We start from the raw sequence: 23,663 nt of genomic DNA on the forward strand, positions 1-23,663 counted from the left end.
CTATCCGATCCTGTCTGCCAAATCCAGATGGATGATGACCCTATTTTCTATCCGTCTGGAAGATCAGATCAGATGGGATTGGATAAAAATGGACAGGTGGTCTGTTTTTATCTGATCTCCTCATAGAGGAGAGCGGGACTCTGACAGGTCCATCTCAGAACAGTGAGGATCAGTGGAGCGATCCCCCGCTAAGCAAAGTGGAGTCCACCGAGCGAACTGCCCATGTGAAAGGACCCTAAGAGTTTACAACTGCTTTAATTATATATCCAACATTTGCTTAAACAATAAAGGCCATACTACTGCTTCAATTAATGAAACCGGATCTATGAATGGAGGGGAGATGCTATCAATCATCCACCTGTCCTTCATTCATAGATTGCATTCCATTCATCAAAGCTGTATTATGACTTATGTGAATGGAGGAGTTGAGAAGAAAGGAGGGGCATAGTTGGGCTTTTTTGATGAGAGCTTGTGACAACCTGTTAATTGTGGTAACTCCCAGCAAACCAGAAGATTATGGCAGGGGGCAGGATGGAGGTAGACTTTCACTAGGAGAAGAGCAATCAGCACAAGGGACACATCCTACTGACTGTAAGTTATGCCCCTTGTGCTGATTTTTTTGTTTGTGATTTTGGCTGCACATAAGCTTTAAAAAGCACACACAATATTACAGGCTGGGTTGTGTAAAAAGGTTTTTATTATTATTCGTGGATAAAGAAGCCAGAACATAGCATTGGAAATGGTGGTAGATGGTAAACAAAAAAACTATATTTCTAGACACAGTTGATTTCTTGTTTAATAACCGCATAGAGGAAAAGTACCAACTGTTGGCGCTACCCCTAGACCAGAGCTCTAGTGCAGAGATAGCAGAAGAAGACAGGGAACGTTTGAGCTTGGGGCAAAAAAGATTTGTGCCCCTTCCTTGCATTTCTGTTTCTTTTCCGTAACATTTGATCCATTGTGGGAGAGTATACATCTACTTTACATACACTGATGGATATAAGGAATTGTGAAGGAGACTGATGCAAAGTGCCATTCAACATCTTCCTTGATACACCATGTGTACATACACCAATGCACGAGTCAACCCACTGGGCGTATGCCAACCTGGGTCCACTCACTCTGGTAATCCTCCTCAAACGATTGGTGGTGGACTGTGTCACGACAACTTTGTTTTCATTCACCATTTGCAGCACAATTTTGAAGAAATTTGATTTCACAATCACTGTGGCAATAAGAACTTTTACCCTTATTACTACTTTATGGACATTTTTTCAATTTTGAGTTTCTGTGAAGTTGTTTATCACATTTGTAATATTTTTCACTATCACATTTGTAATATTTTTCACTATTGAGTTATTATCTTTGTTTCCTTATAAGGTTCATAATTTTTAGTATATGCCATTCACGTCTAGTGCTGCACATTTTGTTTACATTGTTTATTATTTGCACTAGTTCAAGTGTTGTGCTGGGTGCTGTTTTTTGTTTGAACATTAGCATGGTAATTATTTTTTATTTTTGCTACCCCATGTCTAACCTGAGGCAGTAGGTTAAACCGTTTACTAAGGCCTCTTGCACACTGCAGCTTAAAAATGCTCAGTACAGCTTTTTTTTTTTTTTCTGAGCTAAAATAGAGCCCATTCATTCTTAATGTGCCTATGCACACAACCGCGTAAATGAGCGCCGCGTATTCTTCAGTAAGAACAAAATAGAAAAATCTGCATTTTTGGTCAGTAATTTACGCCTGATGCACGCAAATACGCGCAAATGAGCCAAAATGCTAATAGTATATCAAGAACGATAGAATAAATTTACGCGCAATTATAAGCATTTGCGTGAGCGCATAAGCGTGAAAATGCGCGAAAATGCGCGCATTACAATTACGCAAGAAAACGTAGATGCTCTAACAGGAGTATAGTGTGTAAGCTGCCTAAATATCAAATATCATTCAATAAATATCATTTGCAAACTAGTCCCAACTCCACAGGATGTGCAGTCACAGCCAGCAAAAAGATTTCTCCTCTGATGTTCAGCACCAGTGATTGTACACACAGTATCACTAATCCTTAACCACACCGACTGTGCACCCCTATGAAGTGGCCACTCACCGAATTGCCCTTGAAATATCGCCTTTATGCATAAGCTGCATGAGCCCTTGCTTCTAGTCGGTCTGTCGTCTCTTAGGCACGTCCAGATCCTATCCGTCCACCAGGGGTCACTATCAGGCTGTATATCTCCTCAGTGCAATTTGTAAGCAAACGACATGAAGCAAGAGAGTAGTGTAATACTGTTTCGACTTTATTAATTAAATAAAACTTCCCTCCCCTTCAGCGTATATGCTTACATTTCAATCACCCTTTGCACGCATATCATAAACACAGAGGCTTTGAAAGGTACAGCGCTCCTGCGGCTAACAGGCGAGATCCAGAACATCGGTATCCTACTTCGTCTCCTCAGCAGCAGCGTATGTGCATCCTGACCGGTTTCGTCTGGTAGACTTCAACAGAGGACCTGTAATCCACAGCAGGGACTAGCTCGCGGTCGGCGAGCGGCGGTACCTTTCAAAGCCTCTGTGTTTATGATATGCGTGCAAAGGGTGATTGAAATGTAAGCATATACGCTGAAGGGGAGGGAAGTTTTATTTAATTAATAAAGTCGAAACAGTATTACACTACTCTCTTGCTTCATGTCGTTTGCTTACAAATTGCACTGAGGAGATATACAGCCTGATAGTGACCCCTGGTGGACGGATAGGATCTGGACGTGCCTAAGAGACGACAGACCGACTAGAAGCAAGGGCTCATGCAGCTTATGCATAAAGGCGATATTTCAAGGGCAATTCGGTGAGTGGCCACTTCATAGGGGTGCACAGTCGGTGTGGTGAAGGATTAGTGATACTGTGTGTACAATCACTGGTGCTGAACATCAGAGGAGAAATCTTTTTGCTGGCTGTGACTGCACATCCTGTGGAGTTGGGACTAGTTTGCAATTGCAGGCTCTGAAGCACTGCAGGAACTGACTAATATACTTGCACACATACATTGTGTGTGCTGAAGCGCCGCTGAATGTATGATATAACGAACTGAGACGCACAGATTGGGCTATTATTATACATTTGATTTTGCAAGTTTTACGTTTACAGTGGCAGCTAGTGCATTAAAAGGATGCACAGAGTGACATGTTTTACATGATTTTATCTACATGATTTTATTTACTATTTATTCATGATTTGAGTAGATATATTTATTTCTTTATACCTTACACTGATTTATATATATATTTTAGCGCCGGGCGGGTGGTTGACGTTTTTTAGCATCAGTTACCTTTTACAATAAATATCATTATTTTCATCTACGAAAACTTTTGAAGATATAGCTATGAATGCATCAAGTAAGACTTTCCCATGATATCAATTTGTCATTTTAGGTGTATTTTAAATGTAACTATCTCACATATGATTCCAGTTATGTGTAATATTATTATGCTAAGTTTCCAACGCCCTATAGCAGTGATGGCGAACCTTTGCACCCCAGATTTTTTGGAACTACATTTCCCATGATGCTCAACTACACTGCAGAGTGCATAAGCATCATGGGAAATGTAGTTCCAAAACATCTGGGCTGCCAAGGTTCACCATCACTGCCCTATAGCAACCATTCATCCTTGATCTCTTTTATTCTAATTTCTATAAGGCAGGTGAAAAGCAAATTGAGTAGCTGTACTGTTGTATGGTGTTAAAGATTTTGTGCAGCACAGCAGTATATGCCTGGATTTTTAGTATATGATGGAATTTAAAAAAATAGTTCATATCTTTTTGATTGTCAGCCATTTGTGGTCTTTGGAGCTTTTCTGTGACCTGCCATATTCATACTACCTTTGTTAACGGAAGTAGAACAGTATATTCCCTATTTCTGTTTTTGATTTATGTCTTCTGTCTAGTGTTTCATTGGCTTTAAAGTTCAACTTTGTTTCAGGTAGTTCCTTTAGTTAGATGAATTTCATGTTTTCCTCTTTCAGGGCTTTGCAGATATGGATGATGCAGTGGGTACCTCCATCCTAACCTTATGTGAGACATCAGAAAGAGGAGAAGGAATGTTAACTAAAACAGCTCTTTTAAAAGCTGCAATGCGATTTCTATTTGCTAAAAAGCTGACGTAAGTTTGACTTTTTTATTTTTATGCAAATCTCTTGGCTTGTTGCACATTATTACCTTCTTATGATCCTGATTTTAACAATAGTCCCCTTTTTACTGTATGTTCCTGGCATGTTGCAATATATATATCTATATCTATATCTATATATATATATATATATATATATATATATATATATATATATATATATATATATATATGTATGTATACACACAGCTGCAAGAAAAAGTATGTAAACCTTTTGGAATTATATGGATTTCTGCACAAATTGGTCATAAAATGTGATCTGATCATCATCTAAGTCACAACAATAGACAATCAGTCTGCTTAAACGAATAACACACAAAGAATGAAATGTTGCCATGTTTTTATTGAATACACCATGTAAACATTCACAGTGCAGGTGGAAAAAGTATGTGAACCCTTGGATTTAATAACTGGTTGAACCTCATTTGGCAGCAATAACTTCAACCAAACATTTCCTGTAGTTGCAGATCAGACATGCACAACGGTCAGGAGTAATTCTTGACCATTCCTCTTTACAGAACTGTTTCAGTTCAGCAATATTCTTGGGATGTCTGGTGTGAATCGCTTTCTTGAGGTCATGCCACAGCATCTCAATCGGGTTGAGGTCAGGACTCTGACTGGGCCACTTCAGAAGGCGTATTTTCTTCTGTTTAAGCCATTCTGTTGTTGATTTACTTCTATGCTTTGGGTCATTGTCCTGTTGCAACACCCATCTTCTGTTGAGCTTCAGCTGGTAGACAGATGGCCTTAAGTTCTCCAATGTCTTGATAAACTTGGGAATTCTTTTTTCCCTCGATGATAGCAATCCCTCCAGGCCCTGGCGCAGCAAAGCAGCCCCAAACCATGATACCTATTGATGTTAGATGCTGGCTGTCTAAAGGGGATTAAGGAGCCTGTCATAGAAGTGACCCTCTTGGCTACTGGAAATCGGATTGATTTAGCCACAGTGGAGACCCTGCTACCTATTGGTACAAACGCTCTTTATGATTGATTTGGAGGTGAGCGGCCATTTCACTTATTTATGGATACAAGCTCACCATCGCAATGATTAAGTTTCCCGCACCAACCAAATTATTTCAGTTGCCCGCACATTCGGCAACTTATTTAGACACCAGCACTTTTCATTAAGAAAATTGTCTCTTTCATTAACTTTCTTTATTTTTACAAGGCTTTCAGCTTATGCATTAATTGCTGTTTTTACCCCCCCCCCCCGCGTTTTGGGGGTACTTGCTTTTTTCCTCTCGCACTTATTTATCTATATTGTGATATTTTTTATCACTTTTATGCTTTTTCTGGTCAGTTTTTACTGAATCATGTTTTCAACACAGTGCACTTTATTCACTGTCACTTTATATTTGTATTTATTTCTTCTTTCAGTGACATAAGATTTTATATTTATCATTACTTATTGTGGTTCACTATTTTGCACCTTCAGCACAGTGCACTTTACCACTTCACTTTTATTATATTGATTTCTTTTATATATGATTGTCATTCTTAGCTCTGATGTTCATTTATTCTTGCTATGCCCATGGTTTTTTTTTTTTGATTAATTAAGCGCCAATTTATTTTACTATTTTTTATGCTTTTATGTATGTGGTGACACTACTGAGAATTGGCTGCTTATTGCGTTTTTTATCACACTTTACTTTACTCTGTTTCTACATCTTGTTTGTGGTCAGCGTTTAGGTTTTTCTACCTTTTTAGCATTTGCCAGTGACTTTTGTAAGTCTTTAGCTGACACTCTAGGCTTCTTGCAGTGCTCTTGCAGTCATATTTACAGGACGGCCACTCCTAGGGAGAGTAAAACAAAAGCAGAAAAAGCACTCTGGGTGCAGACTGCTTTAATAAAGATAAATAAAAGCAAATAATTAGCAGCAACTCACAAAATTAGTTGATAATAAGCAGACATATGTGTGAGATAATCCACGGGGTGGTGCCGTCCCTCTGATAGATGTGCGGTGTGCCTTGAGCTTGTGAAGAGCAGGAGAGAAGGTGGCCGGCCTTAATCTCGGAGTGTCCAGGTCATCCAGCACAAGCTGACACTGCAGTGGAGGGAGGAAAGGTCACGTCTGTTGGAGGGAGGAAAGGTCACTGGTATCCCGGGGCCCAGAAAGCACAAAGCTTTTCTGAGCATGTCTGATGAGACCAAGATAAACTTATTTGGTTCAGATGGTGTCAAGCATGTGTGGCGCCAACCAGGTGAGGAGTATAAAGACAAGTGTGTCTTGCCTACAGTTAAGCATGGTGGTGGGAGTGTCATGGTCTGGGGCTGCATGAGTGCTGCCTATACTGGGGAACTACAGTTCATTGAGGGAACCATGAATGCCAATATGTACTGTGACATACTGAAGCAGAGCATGATCCCCTTCCTTCGGAGACTGGGCCGCAGAGCAGTATTACAACATGAGAACGACCCCAAACACGCCACCAAAATGACCACTGCCTTACTAAAGGAGCTGGGGTAAAAGTAATGGATTGCCCAAGCATGTCTCCAGACCTAAATCCTATTGAGCATCTGTGGGGCATCCTCAATCGGAAGGTGGAGGAGCGCAAGGTCTCCAGCTCCGTGATGTCGTCATAACAACAGAGTGGAAGAGGACTCCAGTCGCAGCCTGTGAAGCTCTGGTGAACTCCATGCCCAAGAGGGTTAAGGCAGTGCTTAAAAATAATAGTGGCCACGCAAAATATTGACACTTTTGAGCCCAAATTGGACATTTCCACTTAGGGGTGTACTCACTTTTGTTGCCAGCGCATTAGACATTTTTGGCTGTGTGTTGAGGTATTTTTAGGGGACAGCAAATTTACACTGTTTTACAAGCTGTATACTTACTACTTTATATTGTAGCAAAGTGTAATTTCTTCAGTGTTGTCACATGAAAAGATATAATAACATATTTACAAAAATGTGAGGGGTGTACTCAGCTTTGTGAGATACTGTATATATAATATTTTACACACACACACAATATATATAAACATGCCTACAGATAAGGGTGAATAAAAACACATGAAAAGTTTGCATTATTTCTATAATGTATTCAACAAAAATATCAATAATGGTCTACTGTGGAAATTTAAGCACATCCTTGACATTCAAAGCTGGTATTGTTCCTTGTACCTGAAATTACTTCTTACAGCATTTTGTAAAATTACCAACCAGTCACATGTTTTACCACTTTTCTATGCAAAATTCCTTGAACTTTCACTTGAAAGATTTTTATTGGTTTCCTTGCATGAACTGCCTGTTTCGAAATCACCCCCCACAAAATGTAAATGGGAGTCAAATCATAGCTTTAACTAGGACAGTCCATAACCCTCTATTTCTTCATTTTGAGCCATTCCCCTTTGAATTGGCTAGTGTTTTTTAGGTCATTATTGAGTTGATAGACTTCTTTCCGGGTCAGCTTCACATTTCGGATGAATGGCCTCACGTTCTGATCACGCACACTTGTATATGATGCATTTGACTCATTGGCTGCACACTGCCCAGACCTTTTGGATAGCAAAGCAATAACAAACCATAAAATTTCCAACAAATACTCACACACCAGAGGACATTATTGCATGTATCTGCAGGTGCTCAAATTAATCTTCACGGTTTTACAAAATATATGCTTCTCTGCCCAAGTGGAAACCGGCATTAGCACAATGCTCCAGAAGGCTTGGTCTATTTGCTCAATGGCAATCTGTAACCTTTCTCTAATGTTCTTTTTGTTCAGGAAAGGTTTTTCTTTTCTTTCTTTTTAATACACTTCTCATGGAGGCTAAACTGGTGCAATCCCCTTCTGATGCATGTACGTAGCCTGCAACTGCGTACCTGAACATCCTTCAATAAAAGTAGTGTTCTTAGAGACTTCTTTTAGCATCGGCTCCTGGGTTGAATTTGCTGGACCACCTAGTGCGGGACAAACTAGCAATTGTTTGAAATCTAGAACATTTTCTTTATAGTGAAATAATTGATTTAAATCATTTGGCAATCCCATGCCAGAGTCCTAGATATCCACAACTTTCTAATGAACTTTGTTGATCTTGGCATGATGACACCATCCACATCAGTAGCACAGCGAACAACAGACCCTAGACATCTGAGGTTTTATACAAGACAGGTTGCACCTGGATACTCCCTACAGAGGTTCTAATAAGTGAGACCTATTAGGACCATAGGTTTCTAATGTCATAGATTTGAAGTGTTGGTAAACTAATGGTTACTTCCTGTTTTTTATATGAAAAATCTGAAAATTAATACATTTCAATTTTATGTGTCCTTTGTAATCAAGATCTAACGTTTGCCTATTAGAACTGCCTGTTGTTGAAAAAGTCAACAAATTCTGTGGGGTGTATTTACTTTTTTACATGACTGTATTTATGTATTTTGCTCTTTGCCTGGAGTTTTCTCATCAAATAACAGGTTATAATAGCTACCTACTATTCAATGGGAGTTTACAATGCAGTTGGACACCCAAAAAGTTTGTATATGACAGTGCTGTTGATTATATCACTTAGAGCTTACTTAGATCAAAATAATTTTTCTCATCTAGAGCAGATCAACTTAGCTGTGGAAAAATGACCCTATAGAAAGCCTACCATTTTTCTTATCCCAATAGGTGTTAAGGGCATTGGGATCACATAAACTACATTTTCATAACAAAAAAGGTTTTATTATTTTAAATTCCATTAGAGCCGCTTCACATTAACGCGACACGACTCCTTACTACTTCGGGGGCGACTTGTGCATTACATTGCACCACGACTTTGGAGCGACTTGCAGGGACTTCACATAATGGAAGTCTATGCAAGTCTCTCCGAGGTCGCCCTGAAATAGTACAGGACCCTTTTCCTAAGTCGGAGCGACTTGTGTCGCTCCTATTAGAACGGGTCCTGTAGCAGTCAATGGACCGCGAGGGAGCGTGACTTGTCAGGCTGACAAGTCGCCTGACAAGTCGCGCTAATGTGAACCGGCTCTTATGGTCATGTTTGGATTCAAATAAAGCTTCACTATATTGCAAAAACATTGAGAAGATGCATATAAAATAAAAACGCGTGAACCTCATCAATTTCTAGTTACACTGAATAATATGATGGCAATATAGAACACAAGAAATAAATATCCTGAAAGAGAAACCCCCTTAGGTTTGTGGGACTTTAAGGGTAACAGTAAAGGCTCTCATAAGAGAAGTTTTAACGTGAAGTAATTATAAAATTTTTTATTTTGTAAGGTTGTGGTTGTAACAGACAATCATCATAAACTGTACATGTTTAAGTCATAGAATCGAAAAAGCATAAATGATACAATACAGTTGTAGGTACATAGCAGAGTCCAACGCGTTTCAAACTGTTTGTTTTAGTACATAAATCTTCCTCAGGGAGTCTGCATATGTTCCTGAAATACATGGTCAAATGTAAGTTCCAAGAAACAGAATATATATAAAAACATTTTACAATGAAAAGTTTTTTATACATGTAAAAAGTATTATTAGCATCTGCGACCACATGTTGCCCTTAGAGAGGTCCTGGAAAGCCTCTTGCTAGTCCAGGATACTCCTAGAGAGGAAACCTACTCCCAAAGATTGAAAAGGAAAAAGGAAAAAGGGGGGGAAAAGGGGGGAGAAGAAGAAAGGGGAGGGGAAAGAAAGAGAGGGGAGGGAAAGGGGGGGAAAAAAAGAAAGAGAAAAAAGAGAAAAAGGGGAAGGATGAAAAAACCCCTTGTGTTAAAAAGACATACCTGCAAAACAGTAGAGCCCAAAAGAAGGTTCCCCTTCGGGGGGATTGAAACTCCCATGCGTTGAGAGCTAGAGTCAGGTATAAAGATTTATTTTGTATCTGAAACAGTGAGTATATTTACAACTGTCAGAGATCCAGGGTTAATGTAAGTATGTATATAAGCATTATTACAGAAAATATTCATGTAAAATTCACCTGTTATGATGATTTTCATGTAGACATATAAAGAGGGGAAAAAGAGAAAAAAAACGAAACCAGGAAAAATAGGGAAAAAAGAGAAAAAAGCTGATTTTTCCCAGGAAAATATTATCTTCCGATGTATATATCTCTTAGATTTATTGGAGTGGGACCCTATCAGGGGAAAAGGAAATATATCTTTTCAACTTTGGTAGATCAGGATAATGTATATATTATATTAAGTAATGTGATTAAAGTAGCTCTTACCTCACTAATTTATTGGAGGGTGTGGGGTATCCCATCAGTTTCCAGGGGTTTTGGGGAGACCTATATCTTCCCAATGGGAATATAAGTCTTTGCCTGAAAGGTATAGGACAGAGATAATATGCCTATATAGGTATACATTTTGCATATCTTATTATTACTTAAAAGTAGGTATTCCACCTGAGACGATCATACCGTTCTGATTGAAGCCTGTCGTCACCGTATCCAATGAGGACAGCAACATATCATCCTATAGGATATAGGATGTGATCTAAAATTACTCGTCCTATAGATCCTGATAGTCACATAAAGAGAAAAATAAGATAAAACCCTCTTGTAATAAGTTGCCATCATAGTTAAGAAAAAAGTTTTTAGTTATATAGGTCTCCTCCAGAGTACTCACTGTTATGTATGGATCGGAGCGATAGGCGTTCGGTGTTGCATCGGAGAGATAGCTCTCCGTACTGGCTCTCGGCGTCCCCTTAAGTACCCAAGTGTCCAGAGTCTCGTGGTGATTCCCGCGGGAGCTTTGTAAATAGTTACGTCATATCCGTCTTTTACCACCGGAAGTTCCCCGGACTGGCGGTGACATCACATCCGCCCAAATCAAAGGCTCCGACGTGTGTCATTTCCGCCTGAAGTGCCCGGAGATTATTCCGCTGGACTGGCGGTGACGTCATATCCGCCCTTTTCTCTAATAGACTCCGCAAATATGTCCGCCTAAGTTGTAGCGGTATAGTCATGCGGTAGATACATAGAGGGGGGATAATTTAAATTAAATTTAATTTTTAATTGAAAGTGAGATAAACTTGTGAATGGGATAAATAATACCTATCTATATTGTATATAGAGACTGCTAGTGGACACTCGTTTTAAAAAAAAAAGGGGAAATCTGTAGAAGATAACGCCCCAGGCACGGGTGATGCGTATATCCCCTGGAAAAGATTGACCAGGGGTTTCAGGATGAGACATATGGAGCATTGCAACCAAATGTTAACATCCCGGAAACGCTCGTTTCTCCAGATGTTTGGGGGGCCTATTGGTGGTCCCCATAGGAGATGTCTCACCCGTGCCGGGCTCTCATTTGCAGGGGAGCCCCCCGAGGGGAAAGAAAAAAAGGATGATATAAAGGCCATGTTGATGTCAATTACATGGACAGGGATATACGTTGGCTGGTAGGCCTACACAATGGGAAGAAAAAGAGATAACAGAATCTAGAAAAGGGGGGTTTTTCAAAAAGAGGGAAAGGAAAAACCTCTGGTGCACAGGAGAAGGGGGGCAGGAGGGGCAAGAATTCCCCAATCAGGGGATATTTGCACAGAAAAGACCCAAAACCGGTCTATAGTTGTAAATCCACCCACCCAGAGTTAACCTGTGACAAAAGGGAAAAATGTTAGTCGCAGCATGCATCACATATTTATTTTGAACAGTTTAAATGTATATCCAATTTAGGATATATTAGTATATTATAATGTTGATGATTTTGTGACCCACTTAGAGATCTGATATCTCATAAAGTTTGGTATATTAGTACTATCACATAATCATGATGGGGGGAGGGGGGGAAAAAAGGGGGGGAAAAAAGGGGGGGAGGGTTTTACAATGTAGTGATGGTCCTAGTTTGAATAAGGAAAAGGTATTTGAGATCTAAGTGAGAAATTTACCCACATTTATATGAAGTGTGGAGTATATTTCCCAAGGGAAAGGGGACATAGAGAGTGAGGACCCTCAGTCTGTTTTCCCCGAGGAAAAACCCTCTAGAAAAGGCCTATAGCTTTCCGCCTCATTTAGGCCAGGGGGGGTGGTTGCCGCAAGCCTAGCAATCCAGCGCATTTCCCGCTGGAGTAGCTGCTTGTTCCAATCACCCCCCCTGGCCGGTATATGTACCCTTTCAAGGGCATAAATATCCTTGCTGTTTGACATAAACATTTATACACGTAGAGGAACTGAATTTATTCTCTCTTGAGAAGAGGAGATTAAGGGGGGATATAATCAATATGTATAAATACATAAGGGGTCCATATAGTGAACTTGGTGTTGAGTTGTTCACTTTAAGGTCAACACAGAGGACAAGTGGGCACTCTTTACGTCTAGAGGAAAACAGATTTAGTCTCTAAATACGGAAAGGTTTCTTCACCGCAAGAGCTGTGAAAATGTGGAATAGACTCCCTCCAGAGGTGGTTCTGGCTAGCTCACTAGATTGCTTTAAAAAAAAAGGTCTGGATTCTTTCCTAGGTGTGCATAATATAATTGGGTATTTTTTTTTTTTTTTGGGTAAAGTTGATCCAGGGAATATCTGATTGCCTCTCGGGGGTCAGGAAGGATTTTTTTTCCCCTGCTGTAGCAAATTGGATCATGCTTTGCTGGGGTTTATTTTCGCCTTCCTCTGGATCAACAGCGGGTATAGAATTGCGTATATGGGATTGTATGGTTGGGTTTTCAATACTGTTTTTTTTTGGTTGAACCAGATGGACTTGTGTCTTTTTTCAACCTGACTAACTATGTAACTATGTTGTGGTTGTGAGCAGTAGAGGTAGTTCACCTAGCAAAATGAACTTTGCAAAATGTATGTTCACTTTGAAAAGTGACTTTTAGTTATTAAGGTGAACTTCTGATTTTCTTTTTTTTTTATCTAATTATATATGGGAAAATTAAAAAAACAGGATGTTCGCTAGCACATAACATGAGCATTTAAAGTAGACCTAGTGTCATTCACTAAGATTTACTCTGCAAATTAAGCCTTCAGTCAACTTGAATAGCCTCTACTCCTTTAATAAAATGCATTGAAAGGGGCATGTACGCTGCTCACTACATTGAAAGGGGGCATGTATGCTGGTCACTGCATTGAAAGGGGCATGTACGCTGGTCACTGCATTGAAAGAGGGAATGTATGCTGGTCACTGCATTGAAAGGGGGCATGTATGCTGGTCACTGCATTGAAAGGGGGCATGTACGCTGGTCACTGCATTGAAAGGGGGCATGTATGCTGGTCACTGCATTGAAAGGGGCATGTACGCTGGTCACTACATTGAAAGGGGGCATGTATGCTGGTCACTGCATTGAAAGGGGGCATGTACGCTGGTCACTGCATTGCATAGCAACAGTTTTATGGACAAATTTGATACCGGACTCTAGACCCTGTTAAAGTGGTTGTAACCCTAAAATAATAAAATAACCCTGTTCTTTGAAAGAATGAATAACAGCACAGTGCTTCTGCTGTGTAATTTGTCCCTTTGTATCATCTATAATACCTGGCTGATGCTGCCTGGTGCTGCCCTCCGCTTTGCTGAGCCATGATACCGTGATCAGTTTATGTGCCTCTGTCACACCACTGTCTCTCTCCCCCTCCCTGCCTGCCTGTCAGCTAGTGTCAGTGCAGAACTGCTGTGTTTTATTAATAGAATCCCCTATGTTCCATTAAGTTATGTGGCCAGTGTATGTTCTATATAAAAAAATATGTAGCTTTATACCTTTTTTCAGAGCGCCGCTTGGTACTCACGTGGCCGCCCGCCGGTCCCCCTCCCCTCCTCGCGGCTGACGCCAGCAGAGGATTCTCAGCCCCTCCCGTTGTAGTTATCGGACCAGGGGAGGAGAGCGGTGGGCAGTCACGTGAGTGGCGCTCTGAGATGAGGTATAAAGCTACATATTTTATATAGATCATACACTGGGACACATAATCTAATGGAACATATGGGATTCTATTATGTAAACAAAGTGGCTTTACAACCACTTTTAGAAGTTTTGCGAAGTATTATGGGCGGGAAAAGCTATTAGTTTGGATGGTAGAGTTGGTGATAGATAAAATGTATTAAGCATAAAATGCATCATTATATTGAGCCACAATGTTGCAGTAGTAAAGTTATAATAGGGTATTTCAAAGTGCTTGTAGACATGCTGGTTATCAATAAACCGCTTTATGGTTTCAATCACAATGTTTCAATGCTTTTATGATTTAATTTTTCTAGGCTCCGTTCTGTGGGCATTAAGTGGCTATCAGTCCACCTAATGAATGAAAGAGATTCAAGGTGCAGGCGCCCCGAGCTGCAAGGAAGTGTAATGTCTAAAGCCGTTAGCATTTATATTACAGAGCGACCGCTTGACTTAAAGCTGGATGATAAGGGAATATCCTTTTTCAAGGTTAACATATTTATTGATCTTTCTATGAAATATATGTCTTTTAGCTTGATAGCCATGCATTTGCATAAAATAGCACACACAATATAATATATGACTGAAAATGTTCCTCTTTTTTATTGGGAATAATAATGGAGCCAAGTTATTGTTATTTTCTTTGATTCATGATTGGTAAGGTCCTCATTTGAAAACTGTCATATTTATGTCATTGTGATCCTTCATCTGCCTTTTATGTATACAGTATTCTTGTGTTTTTGATTAATTTGGGAAATCTGGGCACTTAGACATTAATGTTGACCCTCTGGGGTATATTTTATATTGACCTGTTTGTAAGTTCATCAACAGATCCCTATAAGATCAATACAAATCTCAATTTAGGGTGGGGCCATGTTGCATCTTATTTCAAATGTCAGAAGATGATCTAGTTAAACTAAAGCAATTGTACAAGAGGGCCATTGTTACTGTGGATTTAATGATCCTTGAGAGCATATGTTTTGTAACTTTTAGCCTTATAATTGTATGGTTTTGATTCCATTGTGTCAAGAATAATTGTACACATTTTTGTTTCTTTTATGTACTGTTTTATTAGGTTTATGAAAAAGGTCAAAACTAAAGTGTAAACACAGTAATATATAGCTGATGGTCCGCTTTCTGTGTATGCAGTGTCATTACTGTTAGATACATTTACATTGGTTGGTATGGGTTCCTGCATGTTGCCTTATTGTGGCCAAGCCTTTATGTGTTGTGTGGAATGCTGTCCCTCTAAACCTTAAAGTGGTTGTAAAGCCTAAACATTTTTACCTTAATGCATACCTTACATTAAGATAAAAAATGTTTAAACATCAGTATCCCCCTCACTTTCCTTACACTTACCAGAGCCCTCATTCGATCTAGCACTGTTCCCATCTGCAGCTCTTCTCTCTCCTCACTTCCTGGTTTCGAGCCATTGGCTCCTGCTGCTGTCAAAGCCAGTGACTAGGGGGCAGAGCCAGGTCCTGATGTCTGCATTAAGGTGAAAAACCTTCTGTGCTGCACTGTGCCCGATCCGATCCAGTGATGTGCACGAGTGCAGCAGCTCTAGCTGCTGTCTCCCTCCTCTTTGTACTGATTGATAGCAGCAGGAGCCATTGACACGGGAGCAGGGGCAGGGCTGAGGCCTGTTATCTGTGTCAGTAGATGCAGCAGTGGGACTCAGGTGCCCCTAATGAAGAGGAGGGCCAGTGGGGGACACCAGAAGAAGAGGTTCGGGGCTGCTCTGTGCAAAACGATTGCATGGAGCTGGTAAGTATAGGCATGTTTTGTTATTTTTATTAAAAAACAAAAACAAAGGTTTACAACCACTTTAAAGACTCGAATACACGATAAGAAAATCTCCGTTCAGCGAGCGATCGGCCGATATTCTACTCATTAATGCCCAGCCATCAATGAGCGATATTGATATTGTGAACGAAAAATACCGTTTGAAAAACCCGAAAAATTCTGTCGTCTCGTTTGCGAATGAACGATATTCTATACGTTGGTGTTGAGGTCGTTCATTTGAAATCTGTATAACGTCATCACTCATGCCTGGAAATATTTTTCGATTCGACTGTTTCAATGGTTGGCGGGCAACGGTTGGCCGATATTCGGACCGTGTATGTTGGCAACGTTTTTCCACCAACAAATACTTTTTCAAAAGTCGGTGGTCGAATGATCGGGCAATATTCTAATCGTGTATTCAAGCCATTAGTCTCTGGCTTGGATCAAGTATGCAGACCCAAAAATGTACAAGTTATTACCGCCATATTTGTCCAGATAAAGACATTAAAGCGGAAGTATACTCAAAAAAAAAACAACCCTGCAAGACAAAGGCATAATGAGCTAGTATGCATCGCATACTAGCTCATTATGAAATACTTACCTTAGAACGAAGCCTCGTCACGGACCCCCGGACACCGCTGTGGGAGCGGACATGATCCCTCGGCGTCTCTTCCGGGTTCTGCGGCTCCCGCGCTGTGAGTGGCCGGAGCCGCGATGACGTCACATGCGCGCATGCTCGCGCCAGCGGCTGCATGCAGTGCAAATATCTCCTAAACCGTGCAGGCTTAGGAGATATTAATTGTGCCTACAGGTAAGCCTTATTATAGGCTTACCTGTAGGTAAAAGTCACAAAAATCGGTACACTACCATTTTAAGACACTGAAGCCACATTGCCAGCAATAACAGCTAGGCAACTAGCAAATTTGGAAGAGTTCAGCTATAGCAGTCTGCACCTTTTATTTCATGACCTAGTTCTTTAACATCAACTTTTTTTGTGTGTCTATTAATCTCAGTCATTGCTCATTAAAAAAGTACAAATGTTCATTATTTAGAACAGACCTTAGTTTTCCTAATACGTCTTGATTTTCTTTCTGTGACATCTCTTAACACAATTCAGGTTGTAGTTTTTCTATAATACAATTAGCCTTTGTTGTCCTTGAGGCTGGATTTTTATTTCAGTGAACAAGGGTTTTTAATCAGTATGCAATGTGTATTGAATTTGTAGGCAGAGACTGTCAAGAAAGTGGCTGAAATCTTAACTTCAGAAAGTGTGGACATAGCACTTCGCAAATCAGCCGCTGAACAGCTGGCAGTTATAACACAAGGTAAGATAAGCAAGAGGTTTGTTTTTTTTTTTTTTTTGTTTTTTTCCTTTCACCTAAAAATAATCAATTAGATTACCTTAGCTCTTCTGCAGAAAGAATACCTCAGGTCATAGCAAATCTGTTATTTTTGTTTATTTGAGAATCGCCAGTATAATAAAGTCTCATTTTAGATGTTTTTTCTTCTGTTTAAATTTGTACATCAAAATTCTATACCTAAAACTGCATGTCAGTAATGCCATATGAAGGAGCTAGTAATGGACAGCCTTGGGTGCATGTTGATAAAGCCAGTATTTTGGGTTGAATTTGGTCTGGTGCCTGACTTGGTCATATATCCCCTTTGCCAAGCACCATTGAACCCATTCATTGTGTGACGACTCTGTCAGCCCAAAGTATAACTAGCATATACTAGCATATACTAGCTACAGCACTAAAAACCATTACAGGTACTCGAAATATTGACTATACAGCTTAGTGAGAGCTACGCATTTTAAACTAGCATACAATACAGCCCATCCAAAAACAAATAGGTATGCCAGCATGAATTGGAGGCAGACTCTGGTTCTTTACTGTTCATGGATACAACAAATATTACTGAGTGATATAGTTCAAACTGCGATGGAACAATCAACAGACATTGCTCAGAATTAGATTATCCTTGCAGCAAGTATTGCAGTTGGACATTAAGTAGTTTAAATTCACAATCATTCCTACCTGATCTAGCGTTATTTATTAATCACTTGCCTACTGGGCACTTATACCCCCTTCCTGCCCAGGCCAATTTCCAGCTTTCAGCGCTCTCACGCTTTGAATGACAATTGCGCGGACATGCTACACTATACCCATATGAAATTTTTATCATTTTTTTCACACAAATAGAGCTTTCTTTTGGTGGTATTTAATCACCTCTGGGTTTTTTTTATTTCTTACAAAAAAAAGAAAAAATACAGAAAATTTTGAAAAGAAAAAAAAAAGTTTTCTTATTTTCTGCGAGTAAATTTTGAAAATAAATACATTTTTCTCCTTCACTGATGTGCGCTGATGGGGCGGCACTGATGGGCACTGATAGGCTGCACTGATGGGCACTGATGAGGTGGCACTTATGGGCACTGATGAGGTGGCACTTATGGGCACTGATGAGGTGGCACTTATGGGCACTGATGAGGTGGCACTGATGAGGAGGTACTAATATGCTGCACTGATGAGCACTGATAGGCGGCACTGATGAGCACTGATAGGCGGCACTGATGAGCACTGATAGGTGGCACTGCTGGGCACTGAGAGGTGGCACTGATGGGCACTAAGAGGCGGCACTGACGGGCGGCACTGATGAGCACTGATGGGCGGCACTGATGGGCAGCACCATCAGTGCCCATAGTGCTGCTAGTCAGTGCCCATCAGTGCCTAGATGAGCAGGCACTGATGGGCACTGACTGGCAGCACTATGGGCACTGATTGTGGGCACTAATGGGGGGGGCACTTATGGCATTTATTTACCACTTTTGTAATCAGGGCACTGGCGATCAGTGCCCTGATTACCTTTTTCTGTGTCAGCTTACCGCTGATCGGCTCTGCTCCTTCCTCACACGCAGTCTCTGTGTGAGGAGGGAGAGCTGGCGATGAGAGATGATCTCATATGTTTACATATGAGATCATCTCTCATTGCATGGTCCGATCACGTGGTAAATGGCCGCTGTGATTGGCCATTTACCACGATCTGTGATTGGCTGTGTCCAAGGGACATGGCCGACACAGATTTTCCCCAATGCGCGCTCGCGGGAGCCTGTTTCTGGGAGGCCGTTTAAAGACGGCCTCCCTGAAATTCGAGTAAGCGCTGTAGCTGTACTTCGGCTATAGCGCGGGGGGCAACAAATTAATGTTTAACAAGTTAGATTATGCCTGTACTACCATGTAATGCGTTAATTGGGGGGTTTCTTTTAATGCTGTTTTACACTGGTGCACTTAAAAACTTGGTATGAATTTTTTAAAAATGCAGATCACATTTTTGGTGCATTTTCTGAATTCCTGACTTCCAGCATGCAGCTAGGATTTTTGATTTAAAAAATATGTACCATGGGTGCAATTTTTATGCATTGTTTGGTGCTTTTGCTATAGGAATCCATAGGAGGTGCATTTTTGAGACAGGGCACCAAAGCATGCAGGACTTTTCAAAAATGCACTGCACCTGCAGCGCACTGATGTGAAAAGTTCCATAGGATTTAAAGGGAAACCTTTTGTAACAGATCAACCGGCACCCCGACCTGGTACCTCCGTTGACGGATGCTCCTAGTTCTTCCCGAGGGCTCCAAGCACTCCACCCGACACCATATGCACCTCAGACCCCACGAACCGCCGCAGCTTGGTTGGAGTCTCAACGTCTCCTACCCACCATGGACCTACGACAAGGCTCCAGGTTCCCGTGGGTGACCCTCTCTTTCCCCAGAGAGTGCAGCAGAAACAGGAACAAGCTCTTACAAGAGCTTAGTGATTATCTAAGGGAGTATGAAGGACATAGCAATCCCTTGTAGCATATTCCCCCAATGAGAAACAGGACTCTAGATTGAGGGTGAAGTATAAATCAACTTTATTGAACAAGAAACAGACTTTTATACAGTTTTCCCCCACAAGGTTACCGCCCAGGTGGCCCTGACATTCACAATCCAATGAAAACAGAGTTTTACACTTCCATACAGTGTACACAAAGATATACACTGTGGGACAATCCCCCCTCCCCCTTAGCAGCCAATCCACATACACATATACATCCCATAATAGGTTTATCTTAAGGCAGACAGAACAATGTGAGGTCATTAACATTTAACAATGAGACAGGCACAATCCACATTCCCTCCCAATACACAAACAATAGGGACATCTGCCAATGACAGTCTGTGTGTGTCTCACTCACAGACAAGCACCTGGAATACAATGTGTAAGGTGGTATTAAATCTTCATATTTCTATATGAAGATTTGGTTGACAAATATTACTGTCCCACTTGAACCGATCCAAACCATTAATTATCTGTCTTTCACTCATAGTGACGGTTAGTACCGTCACACCTTTTTATTGCATTTTTGGTGCACTGTACAGCTAAGTTTTAGCGCAGCAAAAGCACATCAGTGTAAAACGGGCCCTAAGAATACTTAGGTTAACACCTCATCCATTTAAAACTGAACACTTATTAATTACACAGGTTCTCAGGTGAATTTAATGCAGATAAGGCACTAAGTGAGTTGAATTACCACCTTAATCAGCCACAGAACCTGTGTAATTAATATGTGTTTGGTTTTAAAGAGATGAGGTGGCAACCCTATAAAATACATACAGTTTCTTTGCATTTAGCATGTGTATTATGTGCTTTTCTGTCTTTAGCATACTTTTTCTTTAATACTTTTTGTTTAATACAATTTTTACTGCTGAACAATCATGAGGAGTGCTATTTAGATTTGAATCATGAAATAGAATGACAGTTATATTGTGAATATGCTGCATGAATGCACAGATATATGTAAATGTTAAGGTCCCACTGACTCTACATTTTCTATATTTGTTTTATGAGTCATACATTTTAATATAAATTTTTTAAACACCGTAATTTATTACTATTTTTTAATTTTTTTGTGAAACGCCCGTCAATGTGCAAAAAACAAATTTTGCGCTTGCAGTGCCATTCATTGGTAATTGCATCCCAAATGCGGCAAGCAGATGTGCGTTTCACAATGCCTAAGAAGGTACATGAGATTCTGTGGTACATTTGTTGCTGGTAAGGCAGCACTTTGAAATTAATGTGCTGCCTGTATGTGTAGCATGAAAACACGCAAAAAAAAGCTTTGAACTTCATCTCATGGACTTGTGGTGGCATAGACGAGTAATGGCCACCTCTTTCCTCACAAATCCTGTATTGTGGGGGAAGACAGAGGTGCCAGGTCTGATAGTTTATGGAGTGCATTAGGCTGGGTTTACACATGTCAGGCTGCGGTTTGCAGTCTGGCATCCGTTGCTGTTTTGTTCCCCAGCTTGGGTGCGATTCAGGTACGCATTTTTTCCTAAACGTGCACCTAAACCAGACCCAAAATCACACAGGACCCTTTTTAAAAATGGACTGCAGCCACTCTGCACATGTGTGAACTGACTCCATTGAAAGCCAGTCCAATGCACATGTTATGCAAATTGGATGCAGTTAAAAATGCATCCAATTTGCATATATATGAACCAAGCCTTAGTAAGCGAGGTTGAACCATGTATTGGCTATACGCAGGCATATTTAAACACACGGCAACTGCTATAACTGGGAAGAGGGAATAAAACTATGAAAATGAAACTTGTCATTGAGTCTTTTTGGCTGAATATTTATTTCTGTTACTTGTCATTAAATGAGGTTGTATTGTAGCCATTGTGAGTCTGTGGCCATCTCAGAAAAATTTCTCATATCATTTTAGAGTGTGTGTTTTTCACTTGCGTTTTATGATTTTTGTTTTAATAAAATCTCTTTTGGACATTGGGAAAGTTATTTGCTATTTGGGCTCTCTTTGGCCTCTGAGACACTCACTCATTCTATGGTAGAGTCTGTTTATTCAAATGTCTGGAATTGCACAAGATACTTGTTTAGAGAGGACCACGTTTTTTGATGTGAAAGAATTTGATATTCTTTTCTTACATTTTCTTATTTTTATCTACAGATACTACAATGCACAGTGTAGTTAAAGAGCAGAAGGTTGTGGAGACAATACGTAATGTACTGCAGAAATGGGTGCACCAAGATGGGCAGGTTAGTACAGTCATTGTTCAAGGTCTGTTTCATTATAACACATCGTCATTGCTGCCTAGTTTGTTGAGAACAAACATGGCACATTTATTTATCATTCTGCAAGTTGGCTATGTTCTATAATAATCTGGGCATATTAACCACTTCAAAACAGGGCACTTTTACTCCCTTCCTTCTGGAATTTTCAGCTTTCAGCGCTCAACTTTGAATGGCCATTACTGAGTCATGCAACACTGTACCTAAACTAAATTTTTATCATTTTTTTGGAGACAGAGCTTTTATGGGGTGATATTTAATCACCACTGTTTTTTTCTGATAGAAGCACAAAAAGACCACATTTCTTTTTTAAAAACCTGCCTTTTTTCTTATTCATACATCGTAAAGGAATGGGCACTGGCAATCAAAGACTGGAAGTCCTCCCCTATATAACCCCACCGCTCTAGGGAATCCCCAGTTTTTTTGCCAGTGTCAAAGGTAGTGGTCATGGATTTGCAGCTCTCCGCACAAGCTACCAGATTCTCTAAGAGTCCATGCTGGCATAAGGAGAATGGTATTCCAGACCCAGTCGGGCAGCTATCGTGCTAAGAAGATTGGTACCCTGGTCTCGCTACAGTGGACGATCAACTTTCGTAAGGTTTTTCCTTTAATGCGATCTTTCGGCCCTAGACTCGGCAGATATGGAACTCTGTGCAGTAATACTTAGTGATACTGAGCAAGGCGCTTCCGTAAGGATGCTGTACAGGTTTAGGGCAGTGAAACGCCAGGCAGAGGGGATCGAGTTCCCTGGAGGTTGATTAGAAACTGCCCGCCGTGATGGGTGAGGATTGGATCTAGTTTTGTAAACGGATCCAACGGCAGGAATTGTGAGTTCCAGAGTAGCCTTGGTCCTGTATTTTTTCCTTTTGCTAGTGCTGCCTGTCTATCTCCTGTATCCACACTTGAGCGCGCTGTTCCCTGTGCTGTGAGGCTTGATGTCATTTGGGCCTAGCTTTAGTTGTTGGTTTGGGCTTCCTCCATGGGACTTCCTGTAGCCAATGGTGTCATCCTCTTTCTTCCGGCCAGATTGGGATACATTTTAGGTTCCAGGGGGCTCTAGGGTTTAAGCCAGTAACTCAGGATGGGTGTGTGAGGAGAAGAAGCCGGAACAGCGATTTACCGGTCTTTGTTGACAGATGTGGTCCGCTGTGATTGGACACAGTGATCACGTGGTAAAGAGCCAATGTTGTTGGGTCTTTACCCTGATCGGTGATGCACGGTGTCTGGGGTTGCTCACGAGCAGTGAGAACCAGAGGACGTCGCAAGAGGTCCCTCCGGAAGGACGAATGGCAGGTTACCGGTACGTCACTAGCCTGTGAGCCAATAGGGGGCGCGCGCGTGTGACCGGCGGACCCGATGTCCGCCGGTCACACGCGATCGTCGGATACAGCGGGAGAAAGGCAGGCGGCTGCCTGTCTTTCTCCCCTGTGTAACAGCACAGATCATACGGTCCTGCTATGTAGGACCGTAGATCTCTGCTGTTACACACAAAGCCACATCCAATCACAGTTAGAAGCATGCCCCTAGGGACACACTTAACCTCTCCAATAAAGTTAACCCCTTCCCTCCCAGTGTCATTTTTACAGTAACAGTGCATATGTATAGCACTGATTACTGTAGTAATGTCACTGGTACCCCCAAAAGTGTCAAAAATGTCAGTCAAGGGTCCGATCTGTCCGCCGCAATGTCGCAGTCCCGCAAAAAAAAATCGCAAATCGCCGCCATTACTCGTTAAAAAAAAAAACAATAAAAATGACAA

At 40.9% G+C, this 23,663-nt stretch overlaps 1 protein-coding gene across 1 annotated transcript in view; it reads left to right on the top strand.

Annotated features, from left to right (window-relative positions):
- Positions 1-23,663, top strand: part of RTTN (rotatin) — a 423,025-nt gene that overhangs the window by 141,671 nt on the left and 257,691 nt on the right. Inside the window, exons 18-21 of the mRNA XM_082257758.1 lie at positions 4,018-4,154; positions 14,312-14,483; positions 17,005-17,104; positions 21,783-21,871. Coding sequence (XP_082113884.1) covers positions 4,018-4,154; positions 14,312-14,483; positions 17,005-17,104; positions 21,783-21,871 — 498 coding nt within the window. The remainder of the gene's footprint in view (positions 1-4,017; positions 4,155-14,311; positions 14,484-17,004; positions 17,105-21,782; positions 21,872-23,663) is intronic.

The sequence above is a fragment of the Pelophylax lessonae genome, assembly GCF_965119305.1.
Source record: "Pelophylax lessonae genome assembly, chromosome: 5".
NCBI classification, from domain to species: domain Eukaryota; kingdom Metazoa; phylum Chordata; class Amphibia; order Anura; family Ranidae; genus Pelophylax; species Pelophylax lessonae.